The sequence below is a fragment of the Vicia villosa genome, linkage group LG5 (assembly GCF_029867415.1).
Source record: "Vicia villosa cultivar HV-30 ecotype Madison, WI linkage group LG5, Vvil1.0, whole genome shotgun sequence".
NCBI classification, from domain to species: domain Eukaryota; kingdom Viridiplantae; phylum Streptophyta; class Magnoliopsida; order Fabales; family Fabaceae; genus Vicia; species Vicia villosa.
Genome location: NC_081184.1, coordinates 153,860,796 through 153,876,372, shown reverse-complemented (window position 1 = coordinate 153,876,372; position 15,577 = coordinate 153,860,796). Strand labels below are relative to the sequence as shown.

At 37.5% G+C, this 15,577-nt stretch overlaps 1 protein-coding gene across 1 annotated transcript; it reads right to left on the bottom strand.

The window, feature by feature from the left end:
- Positions 1-3,461: 3,461 nt before the first annotated feature.
- LOC131603294 (probable 3-hydroxyisobutyrate dehydrogenase-like 3, mitochondrial) lies at positions 3,462-4,712 on the bottom strand. The gene has a single exon (XM_058875596.1). The coding sequence runs from the start codon at positions 4,593-4,595 to the stop codon at positions 3,666-3,668; it is 930 nt and encodes a 309-aa protein (XP_058731579.1). The 5' UTR covers positions 4,596-4,712; the 3' UTR covers positions 3,462-3,665.
- Between the last annotated feature and the right edge of the window lie 10,865 nt (positions 4,713-15,577).

Below are 15,577 nucleotides of genomic sequence, written 5' to 3'. Positions count from 1 at the left end.
TCTGGGATTTTTTATATCGATTGCTTGTAAAATAAGTTAATAAGTGCCTATGTATTTTATGTAAATTTAACGCTCATCAACTCTCCCCAACTTATCAGTGTGTTAGTCCTCAAACAAAATCAATTCAAATGGTTCAAAATTTTTTTGAATGTGTTTTCACAGAAAGGTCGACTGACTCAGGTTAACAAATTTTCTTCGACTGCAAAAGCATGGAGGGAAAAGAGTTCACTCCACAAAATAACTAGTCTTTACAATCAACAGATATGCAATACTCGCTAGTAAAAATTGTTAACAGAGTAATCAAACAAACAATAATAAAAAATAAACGACAGTTATGCCAATACCTACAGAGGGCATCCCTTATGGACCTTTTACCTTCAATCTCCTTAGAGGTTGGAGAGGAAGTTCCTCACTTTTGGAGATTTCTCCTGGTGGCGTTATTACTGGGCACATCCTTCTAGCCTTGTTTCTTGGGAGTGTGAATCCTCTTCAACTTGAGGCTTTTTGTGTAACACTTCCTGGTGATCTCTTTATCTCCTTGTATAACTTCCACCCGCCCATTGAGGAGTAGGTACTTCATGCATAAATACAGAGTTAGCAAGGCGAGGCACAGTCGGTTAAAAGCCGATTGCCCTATAATCATATTGTATGAAGAGTGGACATCCATAACCAGATACCTAACATTCATCTCTTTGGTCTGATCTTGCTCTCTGAAAGTGATCCTCAGGGTGATATATCCCTTTACCTGTACATGTTCTCTTGAGAATCCAACCAATGATCCTTTGAAAGACTTCAAATCTTCTGGGTTGAGGCTGAGTCTTTCGAACACCGCCCAGTATAGTATGTTTGCGGAACTCCTTTGTCAACGAGAACCATTTTAATTTCCCAGTTTTTGCACTAGACGATAATGACCATGGGGTCGTCATTATGAGGGTGGACGTCAGCTGTATCTTTCTCCAAGAAGGTGATCATGGTTTATGTCATTTGTCGCTTGCCTTTGGTTTCAGCTTCAGGGAGGTTTTCTACACTCAGGATCTGATGATCGTACCTTCTTCGGGTGGAGCTAGTTTCCCCGCCCCAACGAATCCTCCTGCTATGATGTTTATCATGTGACACACAACTTTACTACCTTCTCCCCGAGGCGTCTTTTTGCTTTGTTGGGGGCTTCTAGCGTCATCTTGTCCCTGCAAGTTAGACATGTTTGACGAATGGAATGAGTCGCCCTTCACATATTTCTCGAGGTGTCCCTCCTATATTAGTCTCTCGATTTCTTTTTTGAGCTGGTAAAAATCTTTAGTATGGTGTCCCTTAACTCTATGGAACTTGCACCATCTTCCCGATTCAGAATCCATCATTTTCGCCTTAGGAGCAGGCGGTGTAGGGATATTATGCAGGTGGAGAACCTCGTGCCATATCTGCTCATGGAGGATATTCAAGGGCGTGAAGTTCTCTACCGCCTTGCCTAACCTTTTGAACTCAATGTTGACCTCTATGGGATAGGTTTAGCTACTTTTCTTCTAGTGATGTGAGCCTTCAACATTGAGAACACACTCCTTGACATCGCACACCATGTTTTCAACGTTTCCCTCCTCGCCCTCTATGTAGCATTCTGCTCAGGTGACTACTTCTGCCAACGAAAGCGCCAACTTCTGGGTGAGAGACTCGTTAAAGTGTTCTCGCCTTGAGTCTATTTTGGAACGCCCCCACTAACATTTCTTGGTTTAGTGGGACGACTGTGATGGTGGAATCGTTAAAGTGGCTGAGGTAGTCCCTCTGTGATTTTTATGGACCATGGCGTATGTTAAACAGACTTGTGGGGACATCTTCCTGTGGCGGATGGCAGTGAGCTGATGTACTAGCTTCTTTTCAATTCCTGATAGTTTTTTATGGAGGCACAAAATAAATTTATACCTTTAAAGGGCGACATTCCTGAAAGTTCCATATAACAACTTGCACTTTTGGGAGTTAGGTGATTCTATGATGGTCATCTGTGTATTGATGGAGACGACATGGCCGTAGGGATCGATGTGCCCATCAAGCTTGGCCAAAGAGTGAGGTTTGAAGCCCTCGGGGACAAATGCCCCTTCATATCTCGTCTGAGAGTGACTGGGGGTCCAACAATTTCATCTGCTCTAGGGGATTGGACTCTTGTTGGTGATGTATGATGTTGTGGATATCATCCTCTAGTGTCTAGTTATGGAGGCGTAACTCGTCCATGGAGGCACACATCTCCGCCATGACATAAACATCATTGCTACCGCTTGTACCTTATGACATAGGGGATGTAGCTCTCCTATTGACCATGGGTGAAAGTGGCTAGGTGTAGGAGTGAAGGATAACAACGGGTTAGGTGATGGTTATAAAGAGGTGTGACCCATGTTAGTCTTACCGGGGCCCCACGGTCGGCGCCATTGTACTGGTAAAAAAAGTATAGGTGTGTGTGTTCCTTCAACAAGGGAAAAGGGACTCAGAGGCCTTAATAGATATATTACGTTGTAATGGTGGTTAAGGCTTGCCCATGACGACGAGAAGCCTTGTACGATGGTGTTTTACGTTAGCTTTAGGAGTCATGCTCACCTAAAGTGAGAGACTCTGAATGGATGATATGCTTAAGTATAAGCACGTGATGGTGTGATCTCTATGTGTTATGATATGTTTTTCCTCTCATGGGAGGAAAAGTATTTATATAAGCCTTTTGGGCCTAGGGTTTGGGTAACTTTGAGTGGCGATAACTACTCCCTCATGATTAGGAGAAGTTATTTACCACCTAACCTTTTGGAAGTAATGATGGACTTCCTCTCCCTTGACTAACAGCTTTACATATGTCACCAGTATCAAGGGAGAGTCCTTAGGTCATCGCCTAGACATTATTACTCTTGGGCAAGGGCGTCCTAGTTTAGAATACTCACAAATATAACACTACACACTTGCTTTAAAATCCTCTCCTATCCTTAAGATAAGATAGCAAACAATTCTTAAGATAAGATAGCAAACATTGTTTTTCTTTTAAATAGATTAAAGATTGTAATATTTGAAAACAAAAAGAAAAATCATTTTAAAGCTCTAAGGAGTTTGTCAAGGGATTCATACCCTCACAAAGAAGACTTTTTAGGTCAAATAATTTTTCACCCAATAACAAATAATTCCTTGATCACACTCATCACTTTCAAAACATATCAAATAATAATAAGATTGATGCAAAATCTACATAATTAGCGTATGCATGTCTACTCTATTTTTGTAAAACATGTTTTTAATTGCCATTTCCTAACAATTTTGAAGGGGGGCGTTTTGCAGATCAAATGTGACGAAAAAATTAATGCATGTCGATTGATTAGAGTCAAGTTCAAGTCTAACAAATTCAAGAGAAGAATTCCTCATAATCTTTAGTCTACAAAACCATGGTATTAACCCTGATAAAATGATCACTAATTGCTGTTACCTATCCAATCTCATACAAATTTTAAAATAGATCTAAATTTCATTCAGCATCCTAGTAAGTTATTTTACATCCCCTCATTATTTAAGTATGAGTTCTGGCAGCTATCAAGTGAGCTTTATTTAGGGACAATATTACTATCACTTGATCTAGTAAATTTGACACTAATTTTATTTATGTTTACAGAATATACACAAAGTTTACCTTCACCAAAACCTGATGAAATCTAATCTCCATTAATCCTGTCAATAACAGAGATAACACCTTGCCCACCAAGTTTTCCATCTCCATTAGCAACCATACCAATAAATATCTGTTTAGCCAAAGAAGCTCCAGGCAAAACAACAGGCTTACTATCATCATCACCACCTTCAACAAAATTAACACCCATTCCCAAATCCTTAACCTGATACTCAGCATGACCACCCGGTCTAAAATCTTTCTTTATCATTCTCTCCCCGAACAACTCCAATGCCTTCGAACCCGCTGAACCGCCTCGAATTGCATTCACAAATTGCTCCAAATCAAGTCCGGTTCGTTTTGCAAACACTAGACCTTCGCTAATTCCGATCAAATTCGACGCGATTGTTATCTGGTTCGCGATTTTGCAGCTCTGTCCAGAGCCTGATGGACCCACGTAGGTTGCTTTTCCCATGATTTTGAATAACGGTTGTAGCCATTCAACTACAGAGGCTTCGCCTGCGGCGAAGATTGCTAGTTTTCCGTCTCTTGCTCCGATGTCTCCGCCGGAGACGGGAGCGTCGATGGACCAAGCGTTTTTGGCTCTTGCGGCGAGGGAAATTTCTCTGGCGAGATCTGGATGAGAACTGGTGGAGTCGACTGTGACGGTGTTAGGGTTTAGGGATGAAACGACGCCGTTTTGGTCGAGGAGGATGGATTTGACGTCGGAGGGATGGCCGAGCATTGTGAAAACGACGTCGCTTGAGGTTGCGAGATGGGAAGGTGAATCGGCGAGTTTGGCGCCTTGGGATTGAAGGGAGAGGGAGTTTGGGTGGGTTGGGTTGCGAGCGTAGAAAGTGAGAGTGTAACCGGCGGAGATGAGACGGGAGGCCATGGCGCCGCCCATGACTCCGATGCCGATCCATCCGATTCGGGTATGTGATGGTGAAATCGGGTTCGGGTATTTGCTTCCCATGCTGACGCGCCGGGACTTGGAATCTTGAGCTGGTGAGTGAGAGTCTTAGAATATTCAACTATTTTTCAATTTGGTGTGAGGATTCAAAAATGGCTGCTTCTAACGTGTACAAGGAAACGTGTAGTCTATCATGTACCACAAGTTTTAACAACCGTCGGATACATCTCATCTTTAATACTTTCCCAGTTTCAAAATGACTGGTTTAATCTTTTTGTATATAGATTAAAAAATATTATCATGATCTTCGTAAATAATACAAACACTCCCTCTAGTTTGTAACTAAAGTGGCAAAGACCTCCTTCCATTTGACACTGTTATCTCTCAGTTATTTAACATATGATAAATACAATGGAATCTTAATTGTTCCGTCTGCTCTCTCATCTGCAATCCTAACAGTGTTACCTTTTTTCTCTTTTTTTTTGACAAAGCTTTTTTCTCTCTTTAAATCATATAAAAAAGCAACATTAAAGAAGACTGAACCATTTGATGAAACAAGAATTGTTTTTTTAACTTGAACTTCAAATACTGTTATGTGTCTGTTTTTTTTCTTAAAACCAAAGAAAAAGGAGAACAAAGTACACAGGGACCAAACCAATACCCCTTAACGACAAAACCTTAGCCTAGGGATATAGCTTTGTTTTTTAATCCAATACCGTTAAGAAAATCCGCACAAAAATTGTCTTCTCTAAAAATGTATGTGATCATAAAATCTATGGAAAGTGATTACACCCGACACATGAGCCAACGAAATTGAATTTGATCCGGAGTAAGTATGTAATTAGACAAAATGGATCAATCCAATTACTACTAGACTACTAGTAATTTACAACAGCAACTAAAACAACAAAAATAATCCTATTAATTTGTTTTAATTGAGTGGAAAAAATAACTTTATTGCTATTATGTGTCTTTATCTTCACTCTCTTCTTCTATGTAATCTTTATTTTCTAGTTTTTCATTAGTTTTTCACTCTCTTCTTCTTTGTAATCTTCAATTCGATCTTTATTTTTTAGTTTTTGTTCACATAAGTGTTAGATAAAATTGAACGATCCCAATGTAGAGCATGACCATTACACATAATAGCAATTGGATCTAGAGAATCAAAGATAAATTTTTTTATATGGTGAGTGTGCCATCATGCTATTCTACCTTAGATTTCTGATGTCACTGGAATTTGGCATCAAATAATGTTTGTACCGGGTGTGTAAACCATGTTGAAATCATTATCCATTGCTTGAGAGATTCTGTGGCTCCTCGGATAATTTGGAATGATATGCGATTTTCAAATATAAATTTATTTGCTAGTATGTAGAGCTTTGTTGGCAATGTGCTATATCAATTGATTCCGTTCTCTTTGAGAGATTCTCCTTGTAATGAAATTCAAATTCCAAATGAAATGTAAGCTCAGTTTTTTTGTCATACTTGTTTTTGTTAATTGAATTTGGTTTTGGAACCAGTGTGGTACCTGTGTGTATGTGCAATTTATTAAACAAAAATGAAATGAAATCAATTCTGTTATAGCTTAAATTTTTATTTCAGAACTTCATTTCACAAAATGCCTTTGTAATGTGATGAAATGTCATACTCAAGTTTAATCTCTATTCATTTGGTGAATTTGAAATGGTGATGAAACCATGAGCTTGTAATAACAAGTATGTGAGAACAAAGATTCCATGTTTATTTAGTTGACTGTGGTTGACTATCTTCAAATTGAGAAAAGTATAAGCCATGCTCATCATATGAAGTTCACATGAATAAAAGCTCTAACTCCACCTATTCTTATTCTATTTTTGGTTAAAAATGAATTGACTTTTTACTAACCTTACATGACTTTGATTATAATGAATATGATAGGGTGTGAAAATGCATGAAATGCAATTAGAATATTGTAGATTTCAAATAAGAAAAAAATTGACTTTATGAAAAGATAACTTAATTGAATGGTATGCACAAATGACTTAAAAATGAAATGTGACACAACTCTTGTTCTAACTGGATTTTATTACGCTTAATCTTTTGTTTGTGTTGACTATATGAGCCATGAAAAGGATCATGACATTTTTGTTTCATTTTGAGCACAACTACCTAGCCAAATAGTCATTTCACCTTGTGAGTATGTGATCATTCGTAACCCCTTTGAGTCTTTTGTCATTATCCATGTTGTTTGAATTCGATGCTTGTCTATGAGTATTGATTTCACTTTATGTATGAATTTTGATTGTTTATTTTTTCTGGAGCCCTCAACTTTGTGTTGTTGTATGAATTTTTACCTTGCCTTAGAAAGTATGGAGTATTCACATAATGACACAGTTGAATTCAAGTTGGGGAGAAAAATGATTGTATACTTGTTGGTTTGATTTCTATGAGGTTGAAAAAGAAAAGAAAAAAAGAGAAAGAAAAAGAGAGAAAAAAAAAAGGAAAAAGCTTTGAAAAAGAAAAACTTAGAAGAGTTCGAATAATTGTGCAAATAAGTATGGTGCTTTGGTGTGAAATTTGGGTTGATGAAGAAGTATAATTGGAATTTTGTGTTTGAATCTTTGGTGAATTGATCACTCTCTTAGATTTAGGCAAGTTTTTATTTCGATTAGCCTTAGAAATTATCCCTTGTTTGTTCACCTGACCACGTTACAACCTTAAAAAGTCTTTGTGATTCTTGCTTTTGTATTTTCAATATGATTTTTGGATGACGGCATAATTTAGTCTTTTGTTTGCAAGATTGTTGGATGAGTGCAAATACTCCAGTTTTGCGTTTTTCATCTATCAATGATTGTGTGCTAGGTGTGATTCATTTTTGATTTATTTGACATTGTTTAACGACAAACAAAGTTTCAAGTTGGGGAGAGTTTGATAAGTGCCAAAATATCGTTATTTTGAATATATAATTGTGGCACTTATCGATTATATTCTTTTGGCTTTATTGATAAAATCCCAACTTTTGTGTAAATATTCGTATTCTTGAGTTTTGATTTGTTTTGTGTACCATTTGATAGTTTTTCTTTTGTTTTATAGGTATTTATGCATATAGGAGTCTTGAGGAACAAAGTGTCGATGGCACGGCTTCGATTTCGCAGTTTTGGAGCAATAAAATGAAAATCATGCACAAGCTCGCTTAGCCACCTTCAAGCGCGCTTCCATAGGCTCAAAATAAGGATGATAAAAATCATCAATTTGTTTTCCATTTAGTCATTTTTAGATAGAGCATTGAGTAAGCTTTCCAACGCCTCGAACCGGACGTAATTCAGAGTTACGGTTCTCAAGTTATGGCGAAAAATAAAATTTGATTTTTTTCTGCTACCCGCTTAGCGAGATAAGCTCGCTAAGCAAGATTGTCTGAGACAGCAACTCGTTAAAAGGGGGCAAAAATCACATTTTTTTAGGTTATGTTTTGGGGTATTTGTTCTCAACTCATCAAACTATCATTTTTAGGTTAGATTAGGTTAGAAAACAACTAAGGAGCTTGCATTTGGATGATTAGAGGTGGATTTTCGGTTCATTTCTCTTTAAATTTTTGTTTTCTCTTATAGTTGGGTTTTGTATATATATTCTTTGAACTCATGTATATTTGTCGCCCATGGTGTTATATAAAACTTGCTTTATAAATCTGTGTTGATTGTTGTCTTAGATTTTTGCTTTGTGCTCGGGATTTGGGTTGCTTTAGGGATAAACTTCTTGAATCCTTATCTAGGATGATTATCTGTTAGTTTTTGAACTCTAGATATAGATTTAGAGTTGACAATCACTTGTGTATCTGTCCTTAATGCTTTTGTGTTTGAGTGGCACGTGAAAGATCGCCGACGCGAGAATACAAATGTTCTCGTGACTTTGTGTTAAAGATAACCTTAGTTGTGAGTTCATCTCGTAGGTGCTCCAGAGATGGACACTGATGTGAGAGATACGTGATGACATAGATGAGTATTGTAGGTTGAGTATAATTGGTCGATAAGTTTAAGTTCGTGAGAAGTAGATTGTATGCAAAGCTTGAGAAATCTTATCTTTCCGAAGAATGAATTCTTTTGTGTTGATATTTACTTTTCTGTTTTTACACTTTTGTTCATTCAAACCCAAGCTCGAAACCGTAGAAACTGTTGAATGGAATTCTCACCATCTCTGTGGACACGATAATTCTCGGAGTAATATTATCAAATCTTTTGTTTCTTTCCGCTATGCCTGCTTCAACACTCATCAACCTTCATTTTTTGGTAGATTTAGCTTGAAAACAATATTTGGGACTTGAAAATGGATGATTCAGGAGTTGATTTCTCATCAATCGGAAATGATAAACCGTGAGATGTTTGGTTTTCTTCTTTTCTTTTCTTTGTATATCTCTTTTGTTGAGTTTGTGTGTAAAATACTCTAAACACATGGATGTTTGTTACTCTTTCTACTAGTTGTATAAAGTTTGCTTTACAATTCTTAATCGGTGTTTTTCTGATGTTTTTGCTTAATCGCTTCAGATTTATGTTGTTATAGAAATATGCTTCGTGAATCTTGATTAGGATGATACCTGTTAGTTCTAGATTCTAGACATAGGGTTTGGGGTTAACATCCACATAATATTGGAGTTTAATGCTTCTGTGTTGTTCAATCGGTTGAGACATCGTCGAAAGAGCAATATAGTTGAACTCTCGTTGGTGTTGCAGAAATGGACATTGATGTGAGGGATATGTGGTGATTCTTATGATTATTGTAGATTGAGTTCAGCGGAGTGATAAATCTAAATTTGTGAGGAGTAGTTTAGATTCAAATCAAATAAGTTATTCTCTATCAAGAATGTATTTATTTTATGTGCATGTTATATTTTCCATTTTTACTCAAAACCCATTTAATCCAAACTCATATATTTGGAAACTGTTGAAGGACAGTGCAATACACTAGTTCCTGTGGAGACAATAAATTTCCCGGATAAATATTTCCAAAACTTTTGTTGCTTGCTGCTTTACCACTTCAGCATAAATCCACCCAAAAATATTTTTTGTATTAGCAACTCATGAAATGGACCGTGGTAAATATTTCCTCTCTTTGGGGCAGCTACATATAAGTTAGTAATAGGGTAAAATATGTTTAACGAGAGTTTTTATAGTAAAATCTGAATATTATACCCCTTGGTTTTATAAGAAAATCGAGTTAAATTGTATTCTTATTTTAACTATCACCTCGGTTATGACAAAAATTGAGGTGGGTAATTATTTTTTCCTTGAACTTATATTGTTAACACAGAATATTAAAATAAATTGTTTACACCAAATCTTTGCTCTTATTACTTAATATCTTCACTGATATCCATATGCTGATAAGTTATTGTTCCAACAATGAGAAATTTTATTTTCAAAGGTTAAGCTCCCTTCTTTATTTAACTTTTCAAATGTTGAGCTCCCTTGTTTTGTAAGTTGAAGCAATAATGATTTTATGCACTTGCAATCTATCAACTGAGTACATTTCAAAGGTTGGGCTCCTTTCTTTAACTGAGGGTTATTTCAAAAATACAATAACAACAATAACATCAACATCATTAAGTGAAATAGATTGCAAGGGCATAAAAATATTTTGTTCAAGATAGAAGAACATTGAATATTTTTTTCTATCTTGCAATTCATCCCTAAGAATGATGCATGCGAGTTTGGGGCAATTTCATATAAGTAAGGATTAGGGAAAAATCTATTTAACAAGTGCTTTTATAGAAAAAAAATCGGATTATGGTATTCCTCAGTTATATCGAAAATCGAAGGGTTATATCATTTAGTTTACACTTATAAACAAATAAAGATATAAACTGCAATAGTTGGGATTTGAAGGATGTCCTGAGTTATTTTCCTCTCAGTTATATTAAAAACCGATGAAATATGTGATTTTTTATTTTAATAAATAATAAAAGATGGCACGCCTTGGCAGTATACCTCGGATTTTCTTTGGCTGGGGTGAAAGCTTTGTCATGAAATGTATTATTTGAAGTAGTGAGTTTTTTGGGGGAAATAAGTGTTTTTTGAACGTCCCATTTCAACGAGGGCTTTACCACATCTCAAATGCATAAAAATCCAAACATAAAAAAGATTCTCCTATAACGTAGGATTAACAGATAAAATGTAACACTTTATTGCAAAAGTTTTGAAAACTCCACAAAAGGGTCCCACTGGGCGTGCCAATTTGTTCGCGGGTGTTTTTGGTGAACAATCACGATTTTGATTAGCTTGAGAGATTAATTCAAAAAAATTCAGGAGCAATCTCTGCATTGTTAAATGTATGAGAAAGTGTGTGTTTGCGAATTGCTTGTACACGTTTGTACAAAATCAAAAACGATAGGAACATTAATTGAAGGATAGTTTGGATGAAAGTAATAAATGAAAAGTGCAGTAAATGACATGAAATGAAAATGGGCAGTAAATGACATTAAAGTAATAATATTTCATATAAGGAAACATAAAGACAACTAAAATAAAGAGACGCATACTCATACATGTTCCTTACAAACTGTTTCGCTCTTTGGCTCAGGCACTCTAGCGCTATGGAGAGATGTATGAATTTTGAGACCTCGAATATAGTGTATTAGCCTTCTATTTATACTACTCTAAAGATAATTGCCGACAACGGTTAACCCCTAAAAGATTGGACACGATTCCATCTATTTGAACATCAATTTTCTAATTTTCATTCCCCCGTCTTCAGAGATGTAATTGTGAGGAACTGGATATCATGTCAAGAATCGTCTTTCAACGTGCTTTAAACTTTCCAAACGCCTTCAAGCCTATCCGACTTTGTTCCCGTAGTGCTTATCGAAGCCATTGACAATTGGTGACCTTGTCAAATTCGACCATGTGCCAAAATCCTCTTTTCAAGATTTTATACATGTTTAGAGGAGAAAGTGATCATAAGTTTTGTGGAACGGTTCTTGGTCGACGTGTTTGATAAATTGAAGCTCCGAGAATCCTCAATACTTACCATCTTTCAACGTAATTAGCTAGTCTCATTCGTTGACTTTCTAGCATTCTCCGTTGACTTTCTTTAACTGGAATTTCCAGGCTAACACCATACCATACTACATAGGCTATGGTCCCCAAGATACTATACTACACGCATATTATATTTTCTCATCATCAAGAGTGTTCAAGACATTAAGAGTATCAGATGAAAAAAATCCATAAACTAACAAGTGACAATCACTTGCCTCTACACTCCTGCGTTACGGAATTATCGTTGTCACTAGCTAGAAATATTTCTCCTTAGAATTGTTGGTGCACAATGAATAAAGATGGTGACAAAGAGAATAATAGAATAACGGCGCAAAAGAGATGAGAGAATAAAATGTTGTATTCTACTATTAATGATAGCTATTACAAGGCTATTTATAAGAAAAGAAAATCTTGCCACATAAGCCCTAAAACAGTAAACTTAGTGAACAAGTCTAAGGTACAAACAGTATAGTACTACAAAATACTAAAGTACCCTTACTACTTAACAGCTAAGCTAATGGGACCCAGATAACATCTTCTGGTCAACGACATCTTCTGAGTAACCATCAGAAGATCAGCCCACATCACAACTTCTGAATATTGAATTACTCTTCAATACCATCCCTTAATTCATATTCTTCACTCAAAAATGACAACGCCAATTCCATCCCTCAAGAGCAGAAATTGATCCGTCTTGATCGCCTTCGTCAGAACATCTGCCACTTGCTTCTGAGTGCTACAGTGCACAACTTCTAATGTTCCATTCTGGACTTGGCTTCTCAAGAAATGATACTTAGTCTCAATATGCTTGCTTCTTCCGTGTAACACCGGATTTTTGGCAAGATTGATTGCAGACTTGTTATCAATCACCAGCTTCAGAGGCTTCTTCACCCTAATCTTCAAGTCTTCTAATAGATTCAGAAGCCACACAGCTTTACATGCAGCTACAACGCCTGCGATGTACTCAGCTTCACAGGTTAATAGAGCAACAACAGGTTGCTTCTTGGAACTCCAAGAGATAGGGCCTCCCAGAAACATGAACAAATATCCAGAAGTACTCCTTCTATCAACTCTGTCTCCACACCAATCAGAATCAGAATAACTCAATAACTCTGATTCTTCCTTTCTCCCAAAAGGAAACAATATGCCAAACTTCAGAGTTCCCTTGACATATCTCAAGACTCTGACAGCAGCTTGGTAATGGGACCACTTAGGTTTACTCATGAACCTACTAACCAATCCAATTGCATAGCATATATCAGGCCTGGTATTACACAAATACCTTAGAGAACCAACCAACTGTTTGAATACCGTAGCATCAACATCTTCACCTTCAGAATCAGAGTCCAACTTCTGATTCACTTCTGACGGTGTAACAGCAGCTTTGCAATTCTCCAACTTGAATTTCTTCAGAAGTTCTAACTCATACTTCAACTGATGCAGAATGATACCATCTTCTGAATACAGAATCTCCATCCCTAGAAAATATGACATTTTCCCAAGGTCTGTAATCTCAAACTCATTCATCAGCATCTTCTTGAACTTCATCAGATCTTCTAGACAACTCCCCGTAAGCAATATGTCATCAACATAAAGACACAACAGAATCATATTGCTTCCAGAATGTTGCACATAAACTCCATATTCCATCTCACACTTCTGAAACCCTTGCTTCTTGAAAAATGAATCAATTTTCAAATTCCAAGCTCTGGGCGCTTGCTTCAATCCATACAGAGCTTTGTGTAATTTGTACACCATCCCTTCCTTATTCATTTTCACAAAGCCAGGGGGTTGTGACATGTATACCTCCTCTTGTAATGGACCGTTCAGAAATGCAGACTTTACATCCAGATGCATCAAGGACCAACCTCTGTTCGCAGCTAACACAATCACTAGTCTGATTGTTTCATGTCTAGCTACAGGAGCAAACACCTCAAAGTAATCTAGTCCAGGTTTCTGAAGAAAACCTCTAGCCACTAGCCTTGCTTTGTGTTTACCAACTGATCCATCTGGCTTCAACTTTACTTTGAAAACCCATCTGACGCTGATGGCTTTCTTCTTCTTTGGAAGTTCTGTCAGCTTCCAAGTTTTGTTTCTTTCTATAGCCTCAAGTTCTTCTTTCATGGCATTCAGCCAGACCTTCTTCTTGAGCGCTTCTTCTATACTCACTGGTTCAGAATCTACTAACATGGCGCACTGAATGACCTCTCCTTCTAAGTCAACTTCTGTGTCTTGCAACATGTCAAAATCTGCAAACCTTCTTGGTATAGTTCTGACTCTTTGTGGTCGCTGAGCTACTTCAGAGTCAGCTACTCCAGAGTCACCACCTCCATGATCATCTCCAGAAGCTTGTCCTCCAGACCCTATGTCTTCAGAGTTTTCCCTTCCAGAATCATGACTACCACCAGACTCTGGATCATCATCAGAATCTGAATCAGAATCAGATTCTCCATCTGACTCATCTTCAGAAGATGCTTCATCTTCTGACTCGTCTTCAGAAGATTCTTCATCTTCTGACTCTAACTTTTCTTCAAAAGTTATCTCTACATCAGAAGTTGGTTGAGACTTTCTCCAATCCCAAACTTCTGATTCCTTCATAATGACGTCTCTGCTGACTTCAACTTTGTTAGTCTCTGGACAATAGAGCTTGAATGCACCTGTACTGTGGTACCCCACCAATAACATCACTTTGCTTCTATCATCCAGATTCTTCCTTCTAGCTTCTGGAACGTGTTTGTAACACACAGAACCAAAAACCTTTAGATGACTAACACTCTGTTTCTCTTTAGTCCACTTCTCTAAAGGAACAATTTCCTTCAGCCTCTTCGTTGGACACTTGTTGAGCACATATGCTGCAGTAGCAACAGCTTCTCCCCATAGATTATGAGGAAGCTTCTTCTCTTTAAGCATACTTCTCGTCATATCAAGCAAAGTACGGTTTCTACGTTCAGCAAGACCATTGTGTTGAGGAGTATAAGGAGCAGTAACTTCATGCTCAATTCCATTATCTTCACAGAACTTCTGGAATTCTGTAGAGTTATACTCGCCTCCACCATCCGTTCTGAGAATCTTTATCTTCTGACCACTCTGCTTCTCAGCCTTCACCTTGAACTTCTGGAATTCTGTAAACACCTCATTCTTAAACTTAATGAGAGTTACCCACGTCATTCTTGTGAACTCATCCACAAAAGACACAAAATACCTATTTCCTCCAAGTGAAGGTTCTGGAAATGATCCACACACATCAGAGTGCACTACTCCCAGAGCATGCTTTGCTCTTGGAGCAACTTCTGATACAAATGGCAATCTGGGTTGTTTGCCTTTCATGCATACCTCACATGACTTCTCAGGCTTTACAATCTTAGGAATGCCACGTACGAGCTTCTTAGAACTTAGATGCCCCAGACTTCTATAGTTCAAGTTCCCCAACCTCTTGTGCCACAGCTTACTATCACCTTCTGAGCCTTCAGCACTCAGACACTCTGTTTCAGCTGTTTCTACATTCACCTTGAATGTTCTGTTGATTCCCTGTTCAGATTGCATAATCAACTTCTGATTGGAATCATACAACTTCAAGAGGTTGTTCTTCATAACAACTGAGAAACCTTTCTCAATGAGCTGACCCACACTCATCAGATTGCTTCTGATTCCAGGAACATACCAAACGTCTTTGATCAGAACAGTCTTTCCATTCTTCACTTTGGCTTTGACATTTCCCATACCTTCTGCATATAGGTACTTATCATCAGCACATCTGATCTTTGTCCTCCTTTCAGAGTCAAAGTCTATCAGCCATTGTTTGTTTCCAGTCAAGTGATTTGAACACCCAGTGTCCATATACCACCATTCTGACGAACATCTTTTGTCCGACTCTGAAGCCATCAATAGCACAGGTTCATCATCTGAACCTCCTCTGGCTATAGTTTCTTCTTCTGATCTCCTTCCTTTGTTTGCCAAACAGTCTCTAGCAAAATGGCCAAACTGTTTGCAACAGTAACATTGAACTTTCTTCTTATCCTTTCCCTTCTGATATCTCTT